This window comes from Coregonus lavaretus, assembly GCF_964263955.1.
Source record: "Coregonus lavaretus genome assembly, chromosome: 20".
Classification (NCBI taxonomy): Eukaryota; Metazoa; Chordata; class Actinopteri; order Salmoniformes; family Salmonidae; genus Coregonus; species Coregonus lavaretus.
In genome coordinates, this window is record NC_140007.1 from 24487557 (window position 1) to 24513454 (window position 25898).

Genomic DNA, 25898 nt, shown 5'->3' on the forward strand with positions numbered 1-25898 from the left:
AGTTCATTAGAGTTACCAGCCTCAGAAATTGCAGCCCAAATAAATGCTTCACAGAGTTCAAGTAACAGACATCTCAACATCAACTGTTCAGAGGGGACTGTGTGAATCAGGCCTTCATGGTCAAATTGCTGCAAAGAAACCACTACTAAAGGACACCAATAAGAAGAAGAGACCTGCTTTGGTCAAGAAACACAAGCAATGGACATTAGACCGGTGGAAATGTGTCCTTTGGTCTGGAGTCCAAAATGAAGATTTTTGGTTCCAACAGCCGTATCTTTGTGAGACGCGGTGTGGGTGAATGGATGATCTCCACATGTGTAGTTCCCATCGTAACGCATGGAGGAGGTGGTGTTATGGTGTGGGGGTGCTTTGCTGGTGACACGGTCTGTGATTTGTTTAGAATTCAAGGAACACTTAACCAGCATGGCTACCACAGCATTCTGCAGCGATACGCCATCCCATCTGGTTTGGGGTTAGTGGGACTATTATTTGTTTTTCAACAGGACAATGACCCAACACACCTCCAGGCTGTGTAAGGGCTATTTTACCAAGAAGGAGAATGATGGAGTGCTGCATCAGATGACCTGGCCTCCACAATCACCCGATCCTCAACCCAATTGAGATGGTTTGGGATAAGTCGGACGGCAGAGTGAAGGAAAAGCAGCCAACAAGTGCTCAGTTTATGTGGGAACTCCTTCAAGACTGTTGGAAAAGCATTCCAGGTGAAGCTGGTTGAGAGAATGCCAATAGTGTGCAAAGCTGTCATCAAGGCAAAGGGTGGCTATTTGAAGAATCTCAAATATAAAATATATTTTGATTTGTTTAACAATTTTCTGGTTACTACATGATTCCATATGTGTTATTTCATAGTTTTGATGTCTTCACTATTATTCTACAATGTAGAAAATAGTCAAAATAAAGAAAAACCCTTGAATGAGTAGGTGTGTCCAAACTTTTGACTGGTACTGTATATAGTACTAATTTTTTTTAGCAAATATTTTGTTACTTAAAATAAAAGAAACTCTGCATTGTTGGTTATGGGCTTGTAAGTAAGCATTTCACGGTAAGGTTTACACCTGTTCTATTCAGCGCGCATGACAAATACCATTTTATGTGAACTTAATAGGCTTGCCATAACGAAGGGGTTGAATACTTACTGACATTTCCAGCTTTTCATCAAGTTGTAAAAAAATTCAAAAAACATATTTCCACATTATGGGGTATTGTGTGTAGGCCATTGACAAAATAACCCTTTGTTTAATCCATTTTAAATTCAGGCTGTAACACAACAAAATGTGGAAAATGTCAAGGGGTGTGAATACTTCCTGAAGGCACTAAGTATGCAACTCCAGTCAATATTTTATATGGTAGCAACACCACAATAGGAAGGCGGTGTGACAAGTTAATTTCTGGTCTCTAGTTATGACTTTCTAAACCCACATGGGAATATCAAAAACGTTTTAATCAAACGTTGTGCATTGGAATGTTGGATACATGAGATTAAGACCCAGTTCTGATCATTTAAAATCACATCCTTAGTCAAGGTGGTCTAGTTCAATATGTGCTTTCACCCATCCTATCAAATGACTGAGGGAAGGGTATCCAAACAGACTCATACAATCTCAATTTAAGTTCACAATGCAAAACAATGTATAAAAGTAGCTAAAACATTGTAAACAAAATATTTAGTTACAGAATGCCCTATACAACATTCAAAATGTGAATTGTAATGCATTATCCTAATGATCCAAACATTACTTGGATGTTTTGTCAAGGCCAACAAAATGTCAGGGACAACATACATTAACCTCAATTTAAAAACAAACTTAAAATATTTAAAGTAACAATCATGCACATAATAAAAATAATTATTCTTACATTGTTCTGTAGCAGAGTGCTGAAGGGTATCAATAGTAGCCTTCCTTATTCATTTCCAACTAGACACGAGTTCAAAACTAAACTTAAAAATAACATCTATATCCATAATATGGAGACCAAACACTCAAAAGACTTGGCTAAAACAAACATTAAAAAATTACTAGCAAAAACACAAAAACGCGTTGGTTAGTTTATGATGGCACGACATCTGCTTAAGTTAATACCGAGTTTTGTAGCTGAAATGGTTTGTGTAGATTTCACAAGTACATAGTGTTTGCTCCTGCCTTTCCTCTGACATCTTAAAAGTTGTTTGCGCATAAATGCACATTTCCAGTTTTCCTCCAATTACAATTGCACTTCACTCCGGCTTGGAGTGCTTTCAGGGCAATACGAAGAGACTGGTCCTGTCTCAAACAGAGAGCCCTCTATCTAGGACTGTGGATCTCTGTGCCCAACACCATTATGTCCTGGTCGAGTCATGTACATATCTATATAGCTGTAACGTCATAGCACATGTCTCGGCCAATCCGGCGGATGATTCTCATCCTCTCTTACAGAAGCATTTTCAACCAGACTGCTGACATTGTCACTTCTTCTGTAGGAATTTCATCCCTGAAAATAAAATTGACACAATTAATTAACTCTGTCAGTAAAGGTCATATTTGTTTAATTGAAAGTTATGAATGGAGCACTACTAACCAATTCCCTTGAGTCCCTTGAGAAATCCGCTAGATTCAGACTCAGGGTTTGAGGCCAAATATTCTGCAGCTCTAACTTCAAAAAGCCCTGTGGGAGGGGGAGAAAAGAGCTTAGTACAAGGTCCACAAGGAAATACATTTAGGTAAGAGGTGATTACTTAGAGGAAAGAAGAATGCATTCTCAAAGTATTCCAACAACAGGGCCACTCCCTGACCTTTGCCCCCTCCTTTGCGCAACTCCTTGTCGTGGATGAAGCCGGAGAACATCTGTGTGTCCATGAAGAGCTGCAGGAACTGGCGGGCCCCACGGGAGGGGTGGGACTTACAGAAGCTCTCCCTCTGCAGCACCCGGGCCCCGCTGGCACCCATGTGGAGGGAGTAATGGCCCACCAGCTCCACGAAGAAATGCACAAAGGCCTCCGACACCAGGGAGCTCAGCTCACACTGCTGGCCTGCAGGGACAGATGGTAGGGAGGGGGATAGTCAGTTAGAAAAGTAGATGGTGTCAAAATGGAGAGGTGAGTGAAGAATGCTTTAAGAAATTATCCAACATGGACAGGGAGACAAGGCCATTTAAGGCAGATATATAGTAATAGCTGGCTGTGCAAACCTGTGCAGTCTCCGTCTTGCCGCAGTATCTGCCCTCTCTCCTCCAGGATCTGCTGCAGTGCAGCCTGAAGCTTACTGGGCAAGATACAGTCCTCATCACCAAGCTGAGAAAAAATGAGTAGTTAACAGGAGAGGTCAGGGCAACTCACATCATGCAAGAGAACCTCCCACTGGACACAAACTGGTTGAATCAATGTTTCAACATAATTTGTCAATGTGGATGTGGAATCTACATTGGATTTGAAAAAAAGTTAAACGTAAACTGTTTTGAGGGTGAAATTTCAACCACAGGATTGTGTCATCATGGTAACCAAATTTCAACATAGACAAATCTTGTATAAAATAGGTTGAATTTGTATCTTTAAAACAAAGTCAGCTCTTTAACATTATATCCACTATCAGAAACAAAATACAATATGCTGGACAGCACCTCCTACTGGAGAACTGATCTATCTACAGCTACCCTTTGGTCTCCCATCCAGGGTTTTAATCTTTCCCAGCTTAGCTGTGTCACTAATGATTACCAATGTGCTATCGTGAGAATGATTGTCGAAAGATCTCCACTTAACTAAATATACTGACGAAAAATGTAAAATGCAACAATTTCAAAGATTTTACAGAGTTACAGTTCAAATAAGGAAATAAAATCAATAGAAACAAATTCATTAGGCCCTAATCTATGGATTTCACATGACTGGGAATACAGGTATGCATATGTTGGTCACAGGTAGGGGCATGGATCAGAAAACTAGTCCGAATCTGGTGTGACCATTTGCCTCATGCAGCGCGACATCTCCTTCGCATAGAGTTGATAAGGCTGTTGATTGTGGCCTGTGGAATGTTGTCCCACTCTTCTTCAATGGCTGTGCGAAGTTGCTGGATATTGGCGGGAACTGGAACACGCTGCCGTGCACGTCGATCCAGAGCATCCCAAACATGCTCAATGAGTGATGTCTAGTGAGTATGCAGGCCATGGAAGAACTGGGACATTTTCAGCTTCCATGAATTGTGTACAGATCCTTGCAACATGGGGCCGTGTATTATCATGCTGAAACATGAGGTGATGGCTGCGGATGAATGGCACGACAATGGGCCTCAGGATCTCATCACAATAAAATGCAATTGTGTTAGTTGTCCGTAGCTTATGCCTGCCCTTACCATAACCCCACCATGGGGCAACTCTGTTCACAATGTTGACATCAGCAAACCGCTCACCCACACAACGCCATACAATCGTCTGCAATCTGACTGTTATAGTTGAAACCGGGATTCATCCATGACGAGCACACTTCTCCAGTGTGCCAGTGGCCATCGAAGGTGAGCATTTGCCCACTAAAGTCGGTTACGATGCCGAACTGCAGTCAGGTCAAGACTCTGGTGAGGACGATGAGCACGCAGATGAGCTTCCCTGAGACGGTTTCAGACAGTTTGTGCAGAAATTCTTTGATTGTGCAAACCCAGTTTCATCAGCTGTCCGGGTGGCTGGTCTCAGACGATCCCGCAGGTGAAGAAGCCGGATGTGGAGGTCCTGGGCTGGCGTGGTTACACGTGGTGTGTGGTTGTGAGGCCAGTTGGATGTGCTGTCAAATTCTCTAAAACAACGTTGGAGGCGGCTTATGGTAGAGAAATGAACATTAAATTATCTAGAAACAGCTCTGGTGGACATTCCTGCAGTCAGCATGCCAATTGCACACCCCCTCAAAACTTGAGACATCTGTGGAATTGTTGTGTGACAAAACTACATTTTAGAGTGGCCTTTTACTGTCTCCAGCACAAGGTGCACCTGTGTAATGATCATGCTGTTTAATCAGCTTCTTGATATGCCACACCTGTCAGGTGGATGGATTATCTTGGCAATGGAGAAATGCTCACTAACAGGGAAGTAAATACATTTGAGCAAAATAAGCTTTTTGTGCATATGGAACATTTCTGGGATCTTTTATTCCATCTCATGAAACCAAGACTTTACATGTTGCATTTATATTTTTGTTCAGTGTACTGTAGATTCACTGTTGATATCGAAGTCATTCCAAAGGGTAGGTTTATCAGAGCAAATTAAATGTGACCATACTTTATCACTCATATATCATCAATGATGCCATTTAGGCCTTTATAGCATTTGCAAAGTCATCAACAGCCATTGTTTCAATTCACCTCAGAATTCAACTAAAAATAGACAATAGAATAGGCCTAGGGTTTCAAGCTCTGGTTGATTTAAAGGAGGATACATCTCCTTCAAATGTTGATATTTGGTTGCGTTGACAACCAAACAATTCAAAATCACATTTAAAATAAAAAGCCTATAAACTTGTCAACAAGTCAAAAAAAAGAAATTGTCGGATTCACATCTCCAAGTTAAAGAATGGGATTAAGCCAGTGGCTCAAATGGAACTATCCAAGCCAGTAGATACATCTCCTTTAAATGTTGATACAGTATTTGGTTGGGTTGTCAACCAAACACAATTCAATCTTACAAACTAATGTAACATTCAACCTTAAAATGAGTAACACATCCATAGCCACATTGAGGTTACTGTAACTATAAAATTATTTTAATGTAATCATGGAAGTATTCCGACCCCTTGACCTTTTCCACATTTTGTTGAAGCACCTTTGGCAGCGACTACAGCCTTGAGTCTTCTTGGGTACGACGCTACAAGCTTGGCATACCTGTATTTTGGGGGTTTCTCCCATTCTTCTCTGCAGATCCTCTCAAGCTCTGTCAGGTTGGATGGGGAGCGTAGCTGCACAGCTATTTTCAGGTCTCTCCAGAGATGTTCGATCAGGTTCAAGTCCGGCCTCTGGCTGGGCCACTAAAGGACATTCAGAGACTTGTCCCGAAGCCAATCCTGCGTTGTCTTGGCTGTGTGCTTAGGGTCGTTGTCCTGTTGGAAGGTGAACCTTCACCCCAGTCTGAGGTCCTGAGCGCTCTGGAGCAGGTTTTCATCAAGGATCTCTCTGTACTTTGCTCCATTTATCTTTCCCTCGATCCTGACTAGTCTCCCAGTCCCTGCCGCTGAAAAACATCCCCACAGCATGATGCTGCCACCACCATGCTTCACCGTAGGGATGGTGCCAGGTTTCCTCCAGATGTGACGCTTGGCATTCAGGCCAAAGAGTTCAATCTTGGTTTCATCAGACCAGAGAATCTTGTTTCTCATGGTCTGAGAGTCCTTTTGGCAAACTCCAAGCGGGCTGTCATGTGCCTTTTACTGAGGAGTGGCTTCCATCTGGCCACTCTACCATAAAGGCCTGATTGGTGGAGTGCTGCAGAGATGGTTGTCCTTCTGGAAGGTTCTCTCATCTCCACAGAGGTTACCTCCCTTACCAAGGCCCTTCTCCCCCGATTACTCAGTTTGGCCGGGCGGCCAGCTCTAGGAAGAGTCTTGGTGGTTCCAAACTTCTTCCATTTAAGAAGACCTTCAATGCTGCAGAAATGTTTTGGCACCCTTCCCCATATCTGTTCCTCGACATAATCCTGTCTCAGAGCTCTACGGACAATTCCTTCGACCTCATGGCTTGATTTTTGCTCTGACATGCACTGTCAACTGTGGGACCTTATATAGACAGGTGTGTGCCTTTCCAAATCATGTCCAATCAATTGAATTTACCACAGGTGGATTCCAATCAAGTTGTAGAAACATCTCAAGGATGAGCAATAGAAACAGGATGCACCTGAGCTCAATTTCGAGTCCCATAGCAAAGGGTCTGAATACTTATGTAAATAAGGTATTTCGGTTTTATATTTTTTATAGATTTGCAAAAAATTCTAAAAACACGTTTTTGCTTTGTCATTATGGGGTAATGTGTGTAGATTGATGAAAAAAAAAGTAATTTAATCAATTTTAGAATAAGGCTGTAATGTAACAAAATGTGAAAGATAAGGTCTGAATACTTTCCGAATGCACTGTAAAGGGATAATCCACCCCAAACCATTAATTCCTATGATTAACAGTGTTAAATAACACTAATATGTGAAAACAATATTTTTTGTCGTTATAACAAGGGGTGCATTCGTACATTCACTCTGGAGTGCCAGAGTGCTCAGAGTGCATTCTGGGTGTTCGTAAATTTAGAGCGTTGTCAGATTGTCCGTTCGTAAATTCAGAGCGTTTCGCTCTCTGAGTATTGATCTCACAATCCGAGCGTTGACCTCACAACAGCAGTCAAGCACCCAAGCTAACTGGCTAACGTTGGCTAGCTTGCTAGCTACTTCCAGATACAAACACCTCACTCTGACCATTTTACTCACCCTAGCAGAGCTGGTTAAGGCTGTTTTCATGTTATCCAGAGTGTTGGTGACTAACTGTGCTGCTAGCAATAATTTAATTACGCTTTTTTGCCGGCGTTTACTGACACCGGCCATATTCAACAGGTGTTGAGCGTTCGTAAATTCATCAGTTATTCTGTGCTCTGGCACACTCAGACGAGAGTGCTCTGAAATCGGAGTAGATAGCCAGAGTGAATTTACGAACGCACCCAAGGTTGGTAGCAATATGTGAAAATCGTTTTGGAAATGTGTTGTAGCTCAAGTCAACTACAAAATCCATAACGCAATGCTCTCTCTGGGCTGACTGGCTAGCTACGTATCTACACACAGTAATACCAAGGTCAATATCAGCATGTGAAAGAACTAGCTAGCTGTAAAAATCGCCTAAACAAACTGCACTATCAATTTAGGAGTCTCTCACGAGTTCAAATTGCAGTTAATCTATGCCCAGAGCAAATGCCGAGTATGTTGCTATGGCAACAGCCCTTTTCCACATTTCCTACAGACAATGTTTAGATTGAGAACCTCTAAGCGGAATATATACAGTGGGGAGAACAAGTATTTGATACACTGCCAATTTTGCAGGTTCTCCTACTTACAAAGCATGTAGAGGTCTGTAATTTTTATCATAGGTACACTTCAACTGTGAGAGATGGAATCTAAAAATCCAGAAAATCACACTGTATGATTTTTAAGTAATTAATTTGCATTTTATTGCATGACATAAGTATTTGATCACCTACCAACCAGTAAGAATTCCGTCTCTCACAGACCTGTTAGTTTTTCTTTAAGAAGCCCTCCTGTTCTCCACTCATCACCTGTATTAACTGCACCTGTTTGAACTCGTTACCTGTATAAAAGACACCTGTCCACACACTCAATCAAACAGACTCCAACCTCTCCACAATGGCCAAGACCAGAGAGCTGTGTAAGGACATCAGGGATAAAATTGTAGACATACACAAGGCTGGGATGGGCTACAGGACAATAGGCAAGCAGCTTGGTGAGAAGGCAACAACTGTTGGCGCAATTATTAGAAAATTGAAGAAGTTCAAGATGACGGTCAATCACCCTCGGTCTGGGGCTCCATGCAAGATCTCACCTGGTGGGGCATCAATGATCATGAGGAAGGTGAGGGATCAACCTAGAACTACACGGCAGGACCTGGTCAATGACCTGAAAAGAGCTGGGACCACAGTCTCAAAGAAAACCATTAGTAACACACTACGCCGTCATGGATTAAAATCCTGCAGCGCACGCAAGGTCCCCCTGCTCAAGCCAGCGCATGTCCAGGCCCGTCTGAAGTTTGCCAATGATCATCTGGATGATCCAGAGGAGGAATGGGAGAAGGTAATGTGGTCTGATGAGACAAAAATAGAGCTTTTTGGTCTAAACTCCACTCGCCGAGTTTGGAGGAAGAAGAAGGATGAGTACAACCCCAAGAACACCATACCAACCGTGAAGCATTCTTTGGGGATGCTTTTCTGCAAAGGGGACAGGACGACTGCACCGTATTGAGGGGAGGATGGATGGGGCCATGTATCGCGAGATCTTGGCCAACAACCTCCTTCCCTCAGTAAGAGCATTGAAGATGGGTCGTGGCTGGGTCTTCCAGCATGACAATGACCCGAAACACACAGCCAGGGCAACTAAGGAGTGGCTCCGTAAGAAGCATCTCAAGGTCCTGGAGTGGCCTAGCCAGTCTCCAGACCTGAACCCAATAGAAAATCTTTGGAGGGAGCTGAAAGTCTGTATTGCCCAGCGACAGCCCCGAAACCTGAAGGATCTGGAGAAGGTCTGTATGGAGGAGTGGGCCAAAATCCCTGCTACAGTGTGTGCAAACCTGGTCAAGACCTACAGGAAACGTATGATCTCTGTAATTGCAAACAAAGGTTTCTGTACCAAATATTAAGTTCTGCTTTTCTGATGTATCAAATACTTATGTCATGCAATAAAATGCAAATTAATTACTTAAAAATTATACAATATGATTTTAGGGATTTTTGTTTTAGATTCCGTCTCTCACAGTTGAAGTGTACCTATGATAAAAATTACAGACCTCTACATGCTTTGTAAGTAGGAAAACCTGCAAAAATCGGCAGTGTATCAAATACTTGTTCTCCCCACTCTATACTAAATAAAAATATAAATGCAACATGTAAAGTGTTGGTCCCATGTTTCATGAGCTAGAATAAAAGATCACAGAAATGTTCCACATGCACAAAAAACGTATTTCTCTCAAATTGTGTGCACAAATTTGTTTAAATCCCTGTGAGCATTTCTCCTTTGCCAAGATAATCCATCCACCTGACAGGTGTGCCATATCAAAAAGCATGATCATTACACAGGCACTCTACAATGTGCAGTTTTGTCAACACAATGCCACAGATGTCTCAAGTTTTGAGGGAGCGTGCAATTGGCATGCTGACTGCAGGAATGTCCGCCAGAGCTGTTGCCAGAAAATTGAATGTTAATTTCTCTACCATAAGTCGCTTCTAACGTCGTTTTAGAGAATTTGGAAGTACATCCAGCCGGCCTCACAACCGCAGACCACGTGTAACCACGCCAGCCCAGGACCTCCACATCCAGCTTCTTCACCTGCGGGATCATCTGAGACCAGCCACCCGGACAGCTGATGAAACTGGGCTGAAACTTTCTGTAATATAGCCCTTTTGTGGGGAAATACTGATTCTGATTGGCTGGGCCTGGCTCCGCAGTGGGTGGGGCTGGCTGCCAAATGGGTGGGCCTACCCATGGCTGCACCCCTGCCCAGTCATGTGAAATCCATAGATTAGGGCCTAATTTATTTCAATTGACTGATTTCCTTATATGAACTGTAACTCTGTAAAATTGTTGAAATTGTTGGATGTTGAGTTTTTATTTCTGTTCAGTATACTTTGTCATGACGATATGAAAGGATAGATGTGTTCTAGACAAGCATGCCCATACCATCTATTGGCTGATTTGGTGATGTGGAGTGCAGGTAATAGTTTTAAAAGCGTTATGAAATGTGATAGTGTGTTATCCCCTATCTGCAGTGAGGAGAACCATGTTCTGTAGCTACAGTGCATTCGGAAAGTATTCAGACCCCTTCCCTTTTTCCACATTTTGTTACGTTACAGTCTTCTAAAATTGATTAAATAAATAAAAATCCTCAATCTACACACATTACCCCATAATGACAAAGCAAAAAAAAAGGTTTTAGGACATTTTAGCGCATTTATTAAAAATAAAAAACGAAAATACCTTACTTACATAAGTATTCAGACCCTTTGCTATGAGACTAGAATTGAGCTCAGGTTTATCCTGTTTCCATTGATCATCCTTGAAATTTCTACAACTTGATTGGAGTCCACCTATGGTAAATTCAATTGATTGGACATGATTTGGAAAGGCACACACCTGTCTATATAAGGTCCCACAGTTGACAGTGCATGTCAGAGCAAAAACCAAGCCATGAGGTCGAAGTAATTGTCCGTAGAGCTCCAAGACAGGATTGTGTCGAGGCACAGATCTGGGGAATGGTACCAAAAAAATGTCTGATGGAAGCCACTCCTCAGTAAAAGGCACATGACAGCCCGCTTGGAGTTTGCCAAAAGGCACCTAAAGGACTCTCAGACCATGAGAAACAAGATTCTCTGGTCTGATGAAACCAAGATTGAACTCTTTGACCTGAATGCCAAGCATCACGTCTGGAGGAAACCTGGTACCATCCCTACGGTGAAGCATGGTGGTGGCAGCATCATGCTGTGGGGATGTTTTTCAGCGGCAGGGACTGGGAGACAAGTTAGGATCGAGGGAAAGATGAATGGAGCAAGGTACAGAGAAATCCTTAATGAAAACCTGCTCCAGAGCACTCAGGACCTCAAACTGGGGTGAAGGTTTACCTTCCAACAGGACAACGACCCTAAGCACACAGCCAAGACAACGCAGGAGTGGCATCGGGACACGTCTCTGAATGCTTGTAGCATCATACCCAAGAAAGCTTGTAGTGTCATACCCAGGAAGACTTGAGGCTGTAATCGCTGCCAAAGGTGCTTCAACAAGGTACTAAGTAAAGGGTCTGAATACTTATGTAAATCAGTATTTTTATTTTTTTATACATTTGCAAACATTTCTACAAACCTGTTTTTGCTTTGTCATTATGGGATATTGTGTATAGATTGATGAGGGGAAAAAACGATCTAATCCATTTTAGAATAAGGCTGTAACCTAACAAAATGTGGAAAAAGTCAAGGGGTCTGAATCCTTTCCGAATGCACTGTATGGTATGCATTTTCCGGATTTCACAGACAGACCACTTGTTATTGTTATTTTACCCACTGATAGAATGTAGGCTTTCACCAAATTGACAGGAGATCCATGATTTTTATTTCTGGGGGTGGATTATCCCTTTAATATTCTCACTATATGAATTTGGACTACATCCAAGAGAAATTCAAGCTCTGGCATAGTGTAGTATGAAATCATCAACTTACATTGATATTAAACAATGTCACTTCAAAAGACAATGCAATTAAATACAATTCAGTTGGTAGAGCATAGCGCTTGCAACGCCAGAGTTGTGGCTTCGATTCCCACGGGGGACCAGTACAGGAAAGAATACTGTAAGTCGCTCTGGATAAGAGCGTCTGCTAAATGACTAAAATGTAAAATGTACACACCTGTTTGACAAACTTGTCTGCGCATAAATCTACAATAAGCACCTAGAATGCAAACAGAGACAGAACACAGAACATATCAATGACAAAAGGAAAGCAGGTCCAAGTATTGGGCTTCAAAATTAGACATCAGGGACTGTCTACCATTAACTGTTAGTAACTATTTGAAGTTTGATACTCCAGTTTTTTGTTAGTTCTACTGTAATGACATTTATAAAACTACCACTAGGTGGCACTACAATACTTTATTAAGTCTGATAAATCACTGTGTGAGACAAAACGCTAAATAACCCTAAACCTTTTCAAGGAACTAATCACTTGTACTTCCTCATCAATTCTGATTAAATCGACAATGTTGTCCTTTGTAGCATGGCCATCTAGTGACTAGCCACTGGGAATCAGATGGTGAGCTTTGTCACTGACCTCCTCTATGGGCAGCTCCAGCAGCTCGGGCAAGCAGGGCACCAGCGCCCCCATGAGAAAGGGAGTGGGAGAGCAGCTGATGTCCAGCATGCTGGCAGGTAGCACAGGCACAAAGGTATGCTGCCAGGTGAATGGGTAGAGCAGCGCCAGCGCGGCATGGCCACAACGAGACAGCACACTGAAGAGAGGAGAAAGGGATGGAGATGTTAAATTCCAGAGAAGAGGCCCCCACTTTACAGACAAGGCATGTCAAAGATATGGAGTTCATCCAGTCTATTTAATACAATTAACTAGGACTACTTATGAAAACGTACACACTTTTTCACACCGACCAACAGAAGAGCAAAGCGCACAATACATTCCATCCTGGACCAGTACTCTGCTGTACCTGCCCTCCCACTGTCTCCCAAGTCAAGCTGGAGATGCCAGTGAACCTGTGTGTACTAGAGGAAACTCATCACCTGAGTTTCTCAGCGATAAAGATGACCCTCCTCTCCAGTAGCAGAGAGGCAAACACCTGCAGGAGTCTCCCAACGCTCAGGCACTGCAGCAGGCTCTCAAAGTCCACATGCTCCAGCCTCGAGTCCACCGGCCGGCACAGAGTCAGCACCTGACCACACACACACACGCAGAGACACACACACACACGCACACACACACACACACACACACACACAGAGACACACACGCACAGAGACACACACACACACACACACACACACAGAGACACACAGACACACACAGAGACACACACACACACACACACAGACACACACACACACACAGACAGAGAGACACACACACACAGAGACACACGGTTGGCTATTGCTCTTACAACAGTTGGTTGCTGGGCAGAGACATTGCACATGATTGCAGTTGTTATTGACATTGTCTGTAATAAAGAGGTAGGTAGGAACTTAACTAGTGTCACTTCCTCTTGTTACTTCTTCTAACTTCCTGTAGTGACTCTTTACCTATAGTCCTAGGGTGACTTCCTCTTAGTTGTGATTGTGTTACCTCATTTCCTGAGCCTGGGAGGAAGCTCTTGACTGTGATGGTGCGTCCAGGGGCGGGGAAAGGAGCCTCCATGACGCTACGCATGAAGGGGGACACCAGGGCAGGACAGATCTCCCTACGCCTCTCTACCTCCTCCAAGATCTGAAAACGCACCCACCCACACGCACACAAAGACACACCCAGTATATAAATCCATAACTACACCCCTAAACACAAAGACTATCCTGATGACAAGTCTCAACAAGGGAATTCACCAGGACTCCATTAAATACTGGCTGCTTTCTTCACCTTTTATTTACACTGCATGCACACCTGTCCCCTCTCACCTGCACCAACTCAAACATTGGCTGGTACATAATAACACATCGTGAAATATATAAATGATCCTTCTCAAAACACACCCTTCTGATTAGCTTGGACATTTTCACAGGATTTAGTTTCAACCCTTTTCAATGTGTACAAGCAGGCTAAAATGCATTTTATATGAAGAGTTTAATCAGACTGCAGGTTACCTTAGCAAACAGGTTGAAGCAGCCCAATCTGCTTACAATACAGTGAACTTCAGGCAGTCTCTTCCCCTTTCCACAGGGCTAAATGGCACAAATCAACACAGAGATGAGCGTGAAAACCAACCCTGGCATTCAGTATCAACAATGTTATTGAAAAGCTATATCAACGCTGGCTTTCTGGGGGATAACAGAAACAATGCATTGAGCAATGCATTCAAAACACACAAATCTAACATTCATGTACAGTCATAGATTTAACATGCGGACAAATGTGAAATTATTTTTAGTTTGGCTAATTGATTCAGACGTTTTATGGCCTATGACTCAGATGGAGTATATCCCTTAGAGATGTTGAGTAAGCACTTTACTGCCAAGTCCTCACAAACAAATGCACAGGCAGACACACACACACACACTCACCAGGATCTTACGACAGTAACAAAACCAACGGCTGCCATCCTCTCCCGTCAAGACAAAAGAGAACGTTTCACTATAGAGACAGAAGCATAGACAATATGACAGGGATACACATTGTAGTAGAGTTTAGCAGTGTTCTAGGGCAGACTCCCTGGGGAAAAAACTAAGCATAGCATATGAACTGCAATCATGTTTTTCTTTGTCTGAATCACTAGATGTTCAACCTTTCATTTGACATATCTTGCACTTAATCATATTTAATTCTAGCACAGTGATTACAAAAAAGCAACTACTTTTTAAGTTTTGATCTGTTTCAATGCTTATATTAAGTGGTTGTTTCAGCCCCCTTATATGAATATCCACCACTGCTACATACTGTGACCATAATGTGAATGTGACAGCAGCTTACCTGGGCAGGTCTCCAGATGGCCGCCAGTCCTGAGAGTCTGGGAAGCAGAACTTGGGGATGGCCTTCAGCCGGTCTTCAGCTTCACGGGAGTGACGAGAAGACTTCGCAAACTACACCCATAAAGAAAGGAGAGACTCATTTTATAGACTCATTTTATTCCCTGGCCAGTAAAACAGAAAAAGGTTAAGAGAAATACAATGGTAACAAAAAACGATGGCAACTCAAAACATTCTGGGGTTCCTTTGAGTCCATCCATGGTTTCCCCTATAAAAATTGGATAAGTGGGTCCTGCCGCCTAGCTCTGTTGCCCACCCACCTGAAAGAGGTTGGCTTCAATTGATTTCAATTGACAATAACCTTGTTGGGAAACTGTTGCGTGATCTCAGGGGAGTAGGTGTTTCCCGGGGAACTCTTTCGGAGTGACACAACCACGAAGAGCTGGAAGAGCTGCTGTTGCTGGAGCTGGATCAGGTCCCTCTCCAGGGTGCGGTAGCCTGGCCTCCGCTTCAGCGTGGACTGGACATAGACCGAGCGCCTGGACCCTCCTTGTGGAGATAGAGTTTTAAAAATAAAAAACCTGACAAGGTGAATCTAGTTGAACAGGATATTTTATCTGATTAAATGTTGGGATTGAGGCTGGAACTACACAACTGTAGTAGAAGGCGTGGGACATTGACTGATCTCAACATTCTAAAAACATCTGCCAAACATTGATTTTGGAATGGACTTTTACTTTAAATGTGAATGACAATTAGACAAGCAGAAGGTCAGTCCTATAGTAGTACCTTTAGTGTTGTCCTCTGGGTCACTCTCAGTTCCACTGGTCTCCTCTGTTCAGAGCATAAGAGAGAGAGAGCGCGCAAGAGAAAATGAGAGAGAGGCAGAGAGCGAGTAAAAGGATGAAAGAAAGAGACATTATAGAAGACAGTGTCTTTGTATTGTATTTGTACCAGTGACGGGATGTATCGCATCTCATGAAACGCTGGGTATTTACAGAGAGCAGTACATCTTCATCTTGTAGACAAGTTCGAGGGTAAAAACAGTCATACCTCGAGCTGAACCGCCCTGTGCCTGGCTCTTCACTCTCTTTCTCCCTCGCTTGGCGTCAAAGATCACATGAATCTTGTTCAAATACTGCGTCAGAGAAACCACACACAAACAAGCACATACACAAAGATATACACTGAACAAAAATATAAAAAACGCAACATGTAAATTATTATGTTGGTCCCATGTTTTGAGCTAAAAATTAAAAAATCACACACACAAAAAGCTTATTTCTCAAAAATGTTGTGCACAAATTTGTTTACATCCCTGTTAGTGAGTAGTTCTCCTTTGCCAAGATAATCAATCCACCTGACAGGTGTGGCATATCAAGAAGCTGATTAAACAGCACGATCATTACACAGGTGCACCTTGTGCTGGGGACAATAAAAGGCCACTTCAAAATGTGCAGTTTTGTCACACAACACAATGCCACAGATGTTTCAAGTTTTGAGGGAGCGTGCAATTGGCATGCTGACTGCAGGAATGTCCACCAAGCTATTGCCAGAGAGTTGAATGTCTACCATAAGCTGCCTCCAACGTTGTTTTAGAGAATTTGGCAGTAAGTCCACCCGGCCTCAAAACCGCAGACCAAGTGTAACGAGGCCAGCCCAGGACCCCCACATCCGGCTTCTTCACCTGCAGGATCGTCTGAGAGGGGGTGGGGGGGCTGAGGAGTATTTCTGTCTGAAATAAAGCCCTTTGAGGGGAAAAACTGATTCTGATTGGCTGGGCCTGGCTCCGCAGTGGGTGGGGCTGGCTGCCAAATGGGTGGGCCTACCCATGGCTGCACCCCTGCCCAGTCATGTGAAATACATAGATTAGGGCCTAATTTATTTATTTCAATTGACTGATTTCCTTATATGAACTGTAACTCAGTAAAATCTTTGAAATTGTTGCATTTATATTTTTGTTCAGTATATTTATCTGATACAAATAAATCACATCCATGTGACATATCATCACAATGTTGTTGACATACATGTGATCTGGCCACAAACCTTTTAGAAAAGTTAGCGAATCAATAAATGTAATTCAAGCACAACTTCCTTTTTGCACTGAAAAAGGTTTCCTTTGCTGCAATAGTCTATGTGCTGGGGGGCTAGGGTCAGACTGTTATATCTGGTGTTATTCTCCTGTCTTATCCGGTGTCCTGTGTGAATTTATGTACGCTCCCTCTAATTCTCTCACTCTCCCTCTCTCCCTCCCCTCCCGGAGGATCTGAGCCCTAGGACCATGCCTCAGGACTACCTGGCCTGATGACTCCTTGCTGTCCCCAGTCCACCTGGTCGTGCTGCTGCTCCAGTTTCAACTCCAGTTTCAACTGCTATTTCAACCTCTAAATGCCAGGCTATGAAAAGCCAAGTGACATTTACTCCTGATGTACTGACCTGTTGCAACCACTGTGATTATTATTTGACCCTGCTGGTCATCTATGAACGTTTGAATATCTTGGGAGAAAAATCTGGCCTTAATGGCCATGTACTGTTATAATCTCCACCCGGCACAGCCAGAAGGGGACTGGCCACCCCTCAGAGCCTGGTTCCTCTCTAGGTTTCTTCCTAGGTTTCTGCCTTTCTAGGGAGTTTTTCCTAGCCACCATGATTCTACATCAGCATTGCTTGCTGTTTGGGGTTTTAGGCTGGGTTTCTATATAGCACTTTGTGACATCTGCTGATGTAAAAATGGCTTTATAAATAAATGTGATTGATTGATTGATCCTAATGGGTACCAGTTTGGACTGGATAGGGCCATCTGTCAAGTTTCAACTTGAGCAGCGGAATGAGTGACCTGGATCCAGAGCCAAGCATACAGGAAGCTCAGATTGATCTCTATGTGTAGTCATGCAAACAAACCAATCCACCTAACATAATAGGCTGCTATTCCCACTCAGCGCCAAATTACAAAATAAAATTGCTAATAGTTTGTGGTAAATACACTTTCCACTGTGTATAAAATGCTTGTGTGTGTTTACCTGAGGCAGTCTGTATGTTTTGTGGGTGGTTGTGGGTCGCTTGGGTAAGGCAGGTCTGGGGGGGGCTTCAGTAGTGGAGGTAGGGGTGGATCGTGTCGCTGCCAGGGTCTCCTTCCTCTCCACCCGCAATGTGAGAGGCTTGGGAGGGAGCTGCGAAACAGGATACAAGGGGACCGTGTTAATTAAAGATTAAAGCATGTTTTTTTTCCCATATCATACTGGGCTCAATTGAAATCTAATATCCTGTTAATCAGTTGCCATTACTACCTTTGGGGTGTGAGGGCTCTCTCTCTGTGCCATGGTCCAGGGTTGGGGACGCCTGATGGGGAGACACATAGTAGGAGACAGCTTGACATCCTCATATGGGTTGTCTCTGGTCAGGGGTCCAGCTGGCCAGGGTCAAAGGTGAGGGAGACAGATGATACACAGTATAATACGCTAATAGTCCATGACTAAGTCCTAATGGTCTTAAATGGCTTCCTTTATCTCCTTTCATGTCCACCACTGATCTAAAAAGGACTTGATATGTGACAATATGGAGAAAAATGTATATTCCAGCCTTTCTTTATCAGTGGTTACGACAATGGGAAGTAAGACTAGGAAATAATTGGTTCCTAAATGTTCCTGAGATTGTAAGATGACTCAGGCTGCCTTAGTGAAGTGTCTTTTTTCACTTTGTGTCAGGGGTGAACTCACAGATAATGTCCTCATAAATGTTGTCGTCAGAGAAGGCGTGGAACAGGCCGGAGCGCCTGGCCCCACTTCCCAGTGTGCCCTGCTGCGCTGTCAACCGCACCACATCCTCAAACTCAAAGGACTTCCTGTAAAAATGGAGGGAGAGAGGGGGATGTGAGACAGGGGCCACTGTCACTCTAAACACAGTCAGCATGGTGTTGTTCAATGTATTGTCCTCTTATGTTCAGCCAAAGGGCCTCGGCATTGGACGGGTTTTCGCAAGTTGATAAAATCAAATTTTATTGGTCACATACACATATTTAGCAGATGTTATTGCGGGTGTAGCGAAATGCTTGTGTTCCTAGCTCCAACAGTGAAGTAGTATCTAACAATTCACAACAATACACACAAATCAAAAAGTAAAAGAATGGAATTAAGAAATATATCAATATTAGGACGAGCAATGTCGGAGTGGCATTGACTAAAATACAGTAGAATACAGTATATACATATTAAATGAGTAAAACAGCATGTAAAACATTATTAAAGTGCCTAGTGTTCCATTATTAAAGTGACCAGTGATTCCATGTCTATGTACATAGGGCTGCAGCCTCTAAGGTGCAGGGTTGAGTAACCGGGTGGTAGCCGGCTAGTGATGGCGATAAAGATCATAGGAGGGAGAGTCAGGGAGAAAAAAAAGAAAATTCTAAAATAGAAGCACGGAGAGCTTAGAGAAAAATACATTGAACATGTGGCTAAGAGTTAAGGTCAATACGGAGAGTGTGAGCAAGAGAGAGAGCAGGAAAGAGTGTTACAAGAGTAAACCTAATAGAAAGCAATTTGGATGGTTATGCTAAAGACGCATGGGGAATCCCATACGAGATTGGCCCAAAGATATGATTTTTGGATCTTCCTGAAATTAAAACCATAGAAAAGGTCCTTAAGGGGTAGGATTTTTGGCATACCTTTGAAGTCTATCTAAAATGATTATTGAGAAATAATGTGTGACATTTACCCAGGCCTTCAGTAGATGCTACAAAGCCAGTATTGGTGTCATTTGAAACCTTACTGTGTGTTCATATGGAATTGCCCTCATAGAGAATACAAACTGATAGAAAAATTAGGAGACTACATTAGTGGAATTCAATGTCAGAGCTGGTGTGTGTGTGTTCGCGTGTTTATGCGTGTCAAAACAAACAAATGTGACCCCTGGACCATTGGCTGTTGTGGAAGTAGGCCATATCCAGACAATAGTCTGCAATGCTGCCAAAGATTGTGACATCACACCTGGAGGCCGCCCAAATGCTAGACTGACCCTTCTCTCACTCAAACTTTGCCTCTAAAACACTCTCATTCTCCAACTTAACATAAAACAATTTACAACTAAGGACACTGTTTGAGAGCACAATAGCTCAGGACAGAGAAAGACTTTCACCAAGTAATTAATATGTTTTTGTATTTCGAACAACCAGGTTTTCCCTTGACTAAAGCCATTACAAAAGGAAAATGCCCAAAATGTTCTGTTTTAAAATGGTAAACTAGACTTTCTCTATACTACTCTGGCATGACGCACGCCCACTGGTCTTGTAGATTTAGCCTAGAGGTGTCAGTATCATTAACTCACCTGTTCTTTCTGTGTCTGGAAAACCCATTGCCATGGCTGACAGGACACAGGGGTGGTGGGAAGCTAGGTGGGTGGGTTATGCCACTGCACTTGGTGTTGGATTGGTTGGCAGATGGAGTCCTGCTATCCCATTGGACCCAGTGTGCTGGGGTGCTGTCCGCTCCCTGATACTGAAACGTCCGTTGTGGTTTTGGTGGAGGGCGAGTCACTGGACCCACAGCACTCTGAGGCTCTGCGGAGGTATTTCTTCCCTTCTCCCAGAACAACACATCTCCCTCCAGCCGCCGCCAGAAGCCCCTTGAGGTGTAGAAATTCCCTGGGGGCAGGCTTTCTCCATGGTCATCCACTGACAGACATTGGGGTTTGGTCCACTTAACTTTCAACACATTACCCACCTTCAGTTCACCATTGGTGGGGATGATCCTTTCTACTTGGAAGATGTTTGTAGTGTCTGTTGTAAGAGTTTGCGAAGGCACTGTGAATGGCTTGGACACTGGTATTGTGGTTGAAGTCTTACTGAAACAGGAGTGATTCTGAGGGGGATCCGACTTTCTGCCAATGACCTTGTGTCCGCCCCGTGCTTGTAGGTTTTCCCTGAAATCCAAACCCAGGCTTTTGGCTTTAGAGAGGTTGGCTTTGCTGAGAGGTCCGCCTCTCCGACTGTCGCTACATACTCCGTTACCCTGGACATCCCCTGAAAGAGATCGGGATACAACTGGTGCATGCGCTTTGACCCTATCGGCTTGCCCACTAATGTCTGGTTGACAGAGCCCTTCCCACTGGGAGATCTTCTGCATGATGTTGAGGCCTGGTTTGTGGGTTGAAGGCCTCCCTAGGTCCTGGGTTAGAGGCTTCCCTGAGGAGGGGGCCTGCCAGGCCACAGTAGGCCTCCCTGGGTCCTGGGTTAGAGGCTTCCCTGAGGAGGGGGCCTGCCAGGCCACAGTAGGCCTCCCTGGGTCCTGGGTTAGAGGCTTCCCTGAGGAGGGGGCCTGCCAGGCCACAGTAGCCCGACCCCGTCCCCCTCCACCTCTCCCCTGCTCTATGCCCAGTGCCAGCATGGTGAGAGGGGGCACACTGCCAGCTCACCCTCACTGCATAGTTGGTGGAGGCATGAGGACCCTCCCGGTGTATAGACAGAGACACTGTTAAAAACAGTGAGTCTGTCCTACGACTGGTATAACCACAGTAGCCTATGGAAGGCAAGGAGATCCACAGGGTTCTTTCTTCTATCGTTTCCTTTTTACTTTTAAACCTCTTCCGTTAAACAGGGTCAGGGACTGCTCTTTTCCCTCTTCTCCTCATAAAGAAGGACCTGCAAAGCAATGGACACAAAAGTTATTACTCACCCATCAGCACTTCAAAACAAGTTAAGACAACACTCTGACGAGAAAGCACTATCTAGTGAGGAAGATGACGACACTATTACAGTGCCTTCAGAAAGTATTCATACCCCTTGACTTATTCCACATTTTGTGTTACAGACAGAATTCATAATGGATTTTTTTAATTAAAAAAATCTCACACATCTACACACAATACCCCATAATGACAAAGTGAAAACATGCTTTTAGAAATGTGTGCGAATGTATTGAAAATGAAATACAGAAAAGCTCATTTACATAAGTATCCACACCCGAGTCAATAGTTTGTAGAAGCACCTGTGGCGGCGATTACAGCTTTGAGTCGTCTTGGGTATGTCTGTATTAGCTTTGCACATCTGGATTTGGGGATTTTCTCCCATTCTTCCTTGCAGATTTTCTCAAGCTCTGTTAAGTTAGATGGGGAGCGGCGGTGAACAGCAATCTTCAAGTCTGTCCACAGATTTTCAATGGGATTCAAGTCTGGGCTTTGGCTGGGCCACTCAATGAATTTCACATTCTTGTTCTGAAGCCATTCCAGTGTTGCTTTGGCTGTATGGACAATCTTCGCCCCCAGTCTAAGGTCGTTTGCACTCTGAAACAGGTTGTCATCAAGGATTTGCCTGTATTTGGCTCCATTCATTGTTCCCTCTATCCTTACCAGTCTCCCAGTCCCTGCCGTTGAAAAGCATCCCCATAGCATGATGCTGCCGCCACATGCTTCATGGTAAGGATGGCGTTAGACGGGTGAGGAGCTGTGCCTGGTTTTCATCAAATATAGCGCTTTGCATTTGGCCCAAAGATTTTGATTTGTCTCATCAGACCACATAATTTTTTGCCTTATGATCTCAGTCTTTCATGTGCCTTTTTTTCAGGAGTGGCTTCTGTCTGGCCACTCTCTCCCATAAAGCCCTGATTGGTGAAGTGCTGTATAGAGCAGGGTTCTTCAATTCCGGTCCTGGAGGGCCGAAACACTTGTTTTTTATTTCTACCTGGTAGTTAATTGCACTCACCTGGTGTCCCAGGTCTGAATTAGCCCCTGATTAGAAGGAGAGGATGAAAAACAGAGGTGTTTCGGCCCTCCAGGACCGGAATTGAAGAACCCTGGTATAGACTGTTGTCCTTCTGGCAGGTCCTCCATCTCAGCCAAGGAACTCTGTAGTCCTGTCAGAGTAGTCATTGGGTTCTTGGTCACCTCCCTGACCAAGGTCGTTCTTGCCCAGTTGCTCAGTTTGGTCGGACGGCCAGGTCTAGGCCGAGTCTAGGTAGTTCCCTATTTTTTCGATTTCCCAATGATGAAGACCACTGTGCTCTTGGAAACGTTCAACACTCTAGAAATTGTTTTATACCCTTCCCCAGATATATGCCTCATCACAATTCTATCTCTGTGATCTATAGACAGTTCATTGGACTTCATGGTATAGTTTCTGCTCCAACATGCACTGTGAACTGTATAGACAGGTGTGTTTCTTTCTAAACCATGTCCAAAAAATTGAATTGGCCACAGGTGGACTCCAATTAAGTTGTAGCGACGTCTCAAGGATGATCAAATAAAATTGGATGCACTAGAGCTCAATTTGGAGTGTAATAGCAAAAGGCTGTGAATACCTGTGTAAATGAGATTTCTGTATTTCATTTTCAATAAATTTGCAACAATTTTTAAAAACATGTTTTCACTTTGTCATTATGGGGTAGTGTGTGTAGATGGTTGAGAGAAAAAAAATTTATTTAATCAATTTTGAATTCAGGCTGTAACACAACAAAATGTGGAATAGGTCAAGTGGTATGAATACTTTCTGAAGGCACTGTATCTTTCAACAGCACACTCCTGAGTTAGTGGAAGGCGTACGGGATGTGTTTGGCCGGAGGAAACTGGAGAGGATAGGCTCATGTCAAGGTCAGTAGCCAAAAATAAAACCCGGAGGAGAAAAGAAGAGAACGGCAGGAGCTTTGTGCAGCCAGAGTGATATCATGGGAGTTGGCTGTCCCCCTGTCCCATCCTTAACCACAGCTGTCCCATTACAGAACACCATGACAGATTAAAACATTACATCTAATTTACTCTCATCTCAAAAGGTCTCTTTCAGTGGATCAGGAAAGATGCCAGGATGGGTATTCCAAGTATTTTTATCTTGACTTCAGAATGTCTAGGCCTAAGCGCCATAAAAACATTAACCGAAGATAGGAGCACATGCATTCGCATGCACAAACAATTAAGATAAATTATGAAGGATTCCAGTAAATCTCCATCACAACCACAGTGATGTCTTATTACTGTAAAATATATTCTATATGGCCGTAAACTCTTAGCTAATTTAATTAATTTAGGCCTAGTAGACTATTTGATAGGAACAGACTATTGAAACATTGACATTTTGAGTCCCTCACAGTGAATTCCTCCATAATGCATTTAGCTTGTGCTAAAACTACAACTGAACAGTTTGGCATGCAATACTCATATGTATGATCTTGCACAGCCCCCTCATTGTATGCACCATCCAAACTGTATGGAGAGGCCCAAGTCCTTATGTGAAATCTTGCCTAAATAGATTCAAACTCCTGTTCCAGCTTCCTTTCTAATTTGGTTACTGTACTCTGTTTGCTGGAAGCAAAGCACTTAGACACATTGCACATTACGTTGAAAGCTGAAAGCATTTAGAGAAGGGAGACATGGTGAAATTCCAGTGATGCTCATGGTAATAATGATTATATGTGCTGCATTCCAGCTAGGAGGGGGCAGGGGGAATACATTTGACCAGAGACAGTAGGTCAGTCAGGCTCCGCAAATGACGCTTTTGTTTGGTTTGACCTAAATCCAATGTATGTAGTGGAATCTCATAGCCAGGACCCATCCTACACTGAAAACTGTCACTTATCACTCTTACCCACTTGCTTTATTTGTGTGTGTAGGATGGTCATTTTATCATTCCACTTTAAACTTGTAGTGGAACTCACGAACACCAATGTTACTCCAGTAGAATCCAAACAGGGATCATCAAGAACCAAATACTCTGTCATCACCTACCAACATAAATTAAACCTAATTGCACGTTCAAAACAACCATAAACCGCCCTCTGCAAGAATTGCTGCATGACAAAACTTGCCCTAGGTGGGATACAAAAGAAGGGGTAAGGAGTGTTGTTTCAGTAAACAGTCAATGCAGTTTATATTAGGTCATGTGGAATGTATTTTCATTCTTACACTGGTGCTGATCTCACCCTTGCCATAATGTATCTGTAAATATACTTAGAGATTAGCTGTCCTGTTTACATCTGATTAAGATTATCCTAATCAACAGATGTAATTAATTTGCAAGTAGTAGGCTAGATTAACTAAACAAATTAATAAATAATGCCATGCATGACGAGGTTGCGAGGTGCCAAATGTGCAATCAATGCAACACGTTATAACAAGTTACTGATAACTTGTAGCTAAATCAGTAAATGGGATGTGAGACCAGGCAACGGGGGACACCAAGCAAAATGCCTAATCTCAGACAGCAAATTATTTGCTTTTAATCCACTGAATCATAGCAATATGTATTACCCACCTCCAATTGGTTTCTCTCGAGGTCGCTTGCAGCAATCCCAACTTCTTTAATAGCAAAAAGTATCGTAAACAGCAAATTAGACCTGTTCCCTGTGTGTAGTGGTTGGTTTTAGACAACAATATTAGCTATAATCTTCGTCCTAGTTGACTCATTACAAGTGTTTCTCGCAGTAGGAAATCACGACGAATTCCAAATCGGGCGTTCCATCGCACTAGTTAGTTAGCCACACATTCCCCGTTAGCTGATTAGCCGCTAAAGCTAACTGTAGCTAGCTATCACCAAAATGTATTATTTTAGAGCAAAAACGTCTATTTACTTCCAACTACCGTTCACCAGTCTTGGACAGTAAGGAATAACGTTAAGCAGGCACCGAAATATTTGCTAGTGGTACAACTGGAAGCAAGTGAGAAAGTTTTCAGGGGGCTCCATATTGATCCTGTGAGCTAAAAGGCGTCGCCACCTCCTGCTGTCTCATCCAACGACTGGATGTCTTGATTTGTAGGAGAAGGTTGATTGACACAATCACAGGAAGATGTCATTTCTATCCACTCAGAAATCAGTAACTGACAGGGCAAGGGCATACATTTCAGCAAATCAATTCTGTCGTGGTTTGGTTAGACAAAAATATGAATACAGAAATCAAATTATATTTATTTTAACATTTCATTTATTTGTTTCAAATCATTCTTGTAATATTATGGCACATCTAGAAAGATGAATTGTTTTCACACATTCATAAACAAGTACAAGGACAGTGAAACCAATCAAATGAAAAGATGG

The 25898-nt window shown here is 43.1% G+C and overlaps 1 protein-coding gene across 1 annotated transcript; it reads right to left on the bottom strand.

Annotated features, from left to right (window-relative positions):
• Positions 1–1208: 1208 nt before the first annotated feature.
• Positions 1209–25602, bottom strand: LOC311147468 (DENN domain-containing protein 2C-like). The gene is made up of 19 exons (XM_084184171.1): positions 25119–25602; positions 20210–21521; positions 18607–18731; positions 18178–18299; positions 17911–18060; positions 15941–16025; positions 15677–15721; positions 15249–15436; positions 14892–15001; positions 14486–14555; positions 14069–14146; positions 13557–13697; positions 13001–13149; positions 12540–12717; positions 12120–12161; positions 3187–3289; positions 2792–3028; positions 2578–2664; positions 1209–2490 (listed from the first exon to the last, which is right to left on the bottom strand). Exons 2-19 carry the CDS (start codon positions 21265–21267, stop codon positions 2465–2467), a joined length of 2994 nt encoding a protein of 997 aa, XP_084040297.1. The 5' UTR covers positions 21268–21521; positions 25119–25602; the 3' UTR covers positions 1209–2464.
• Positions 25603–25898: the final 296 nt, after the last annotated feature.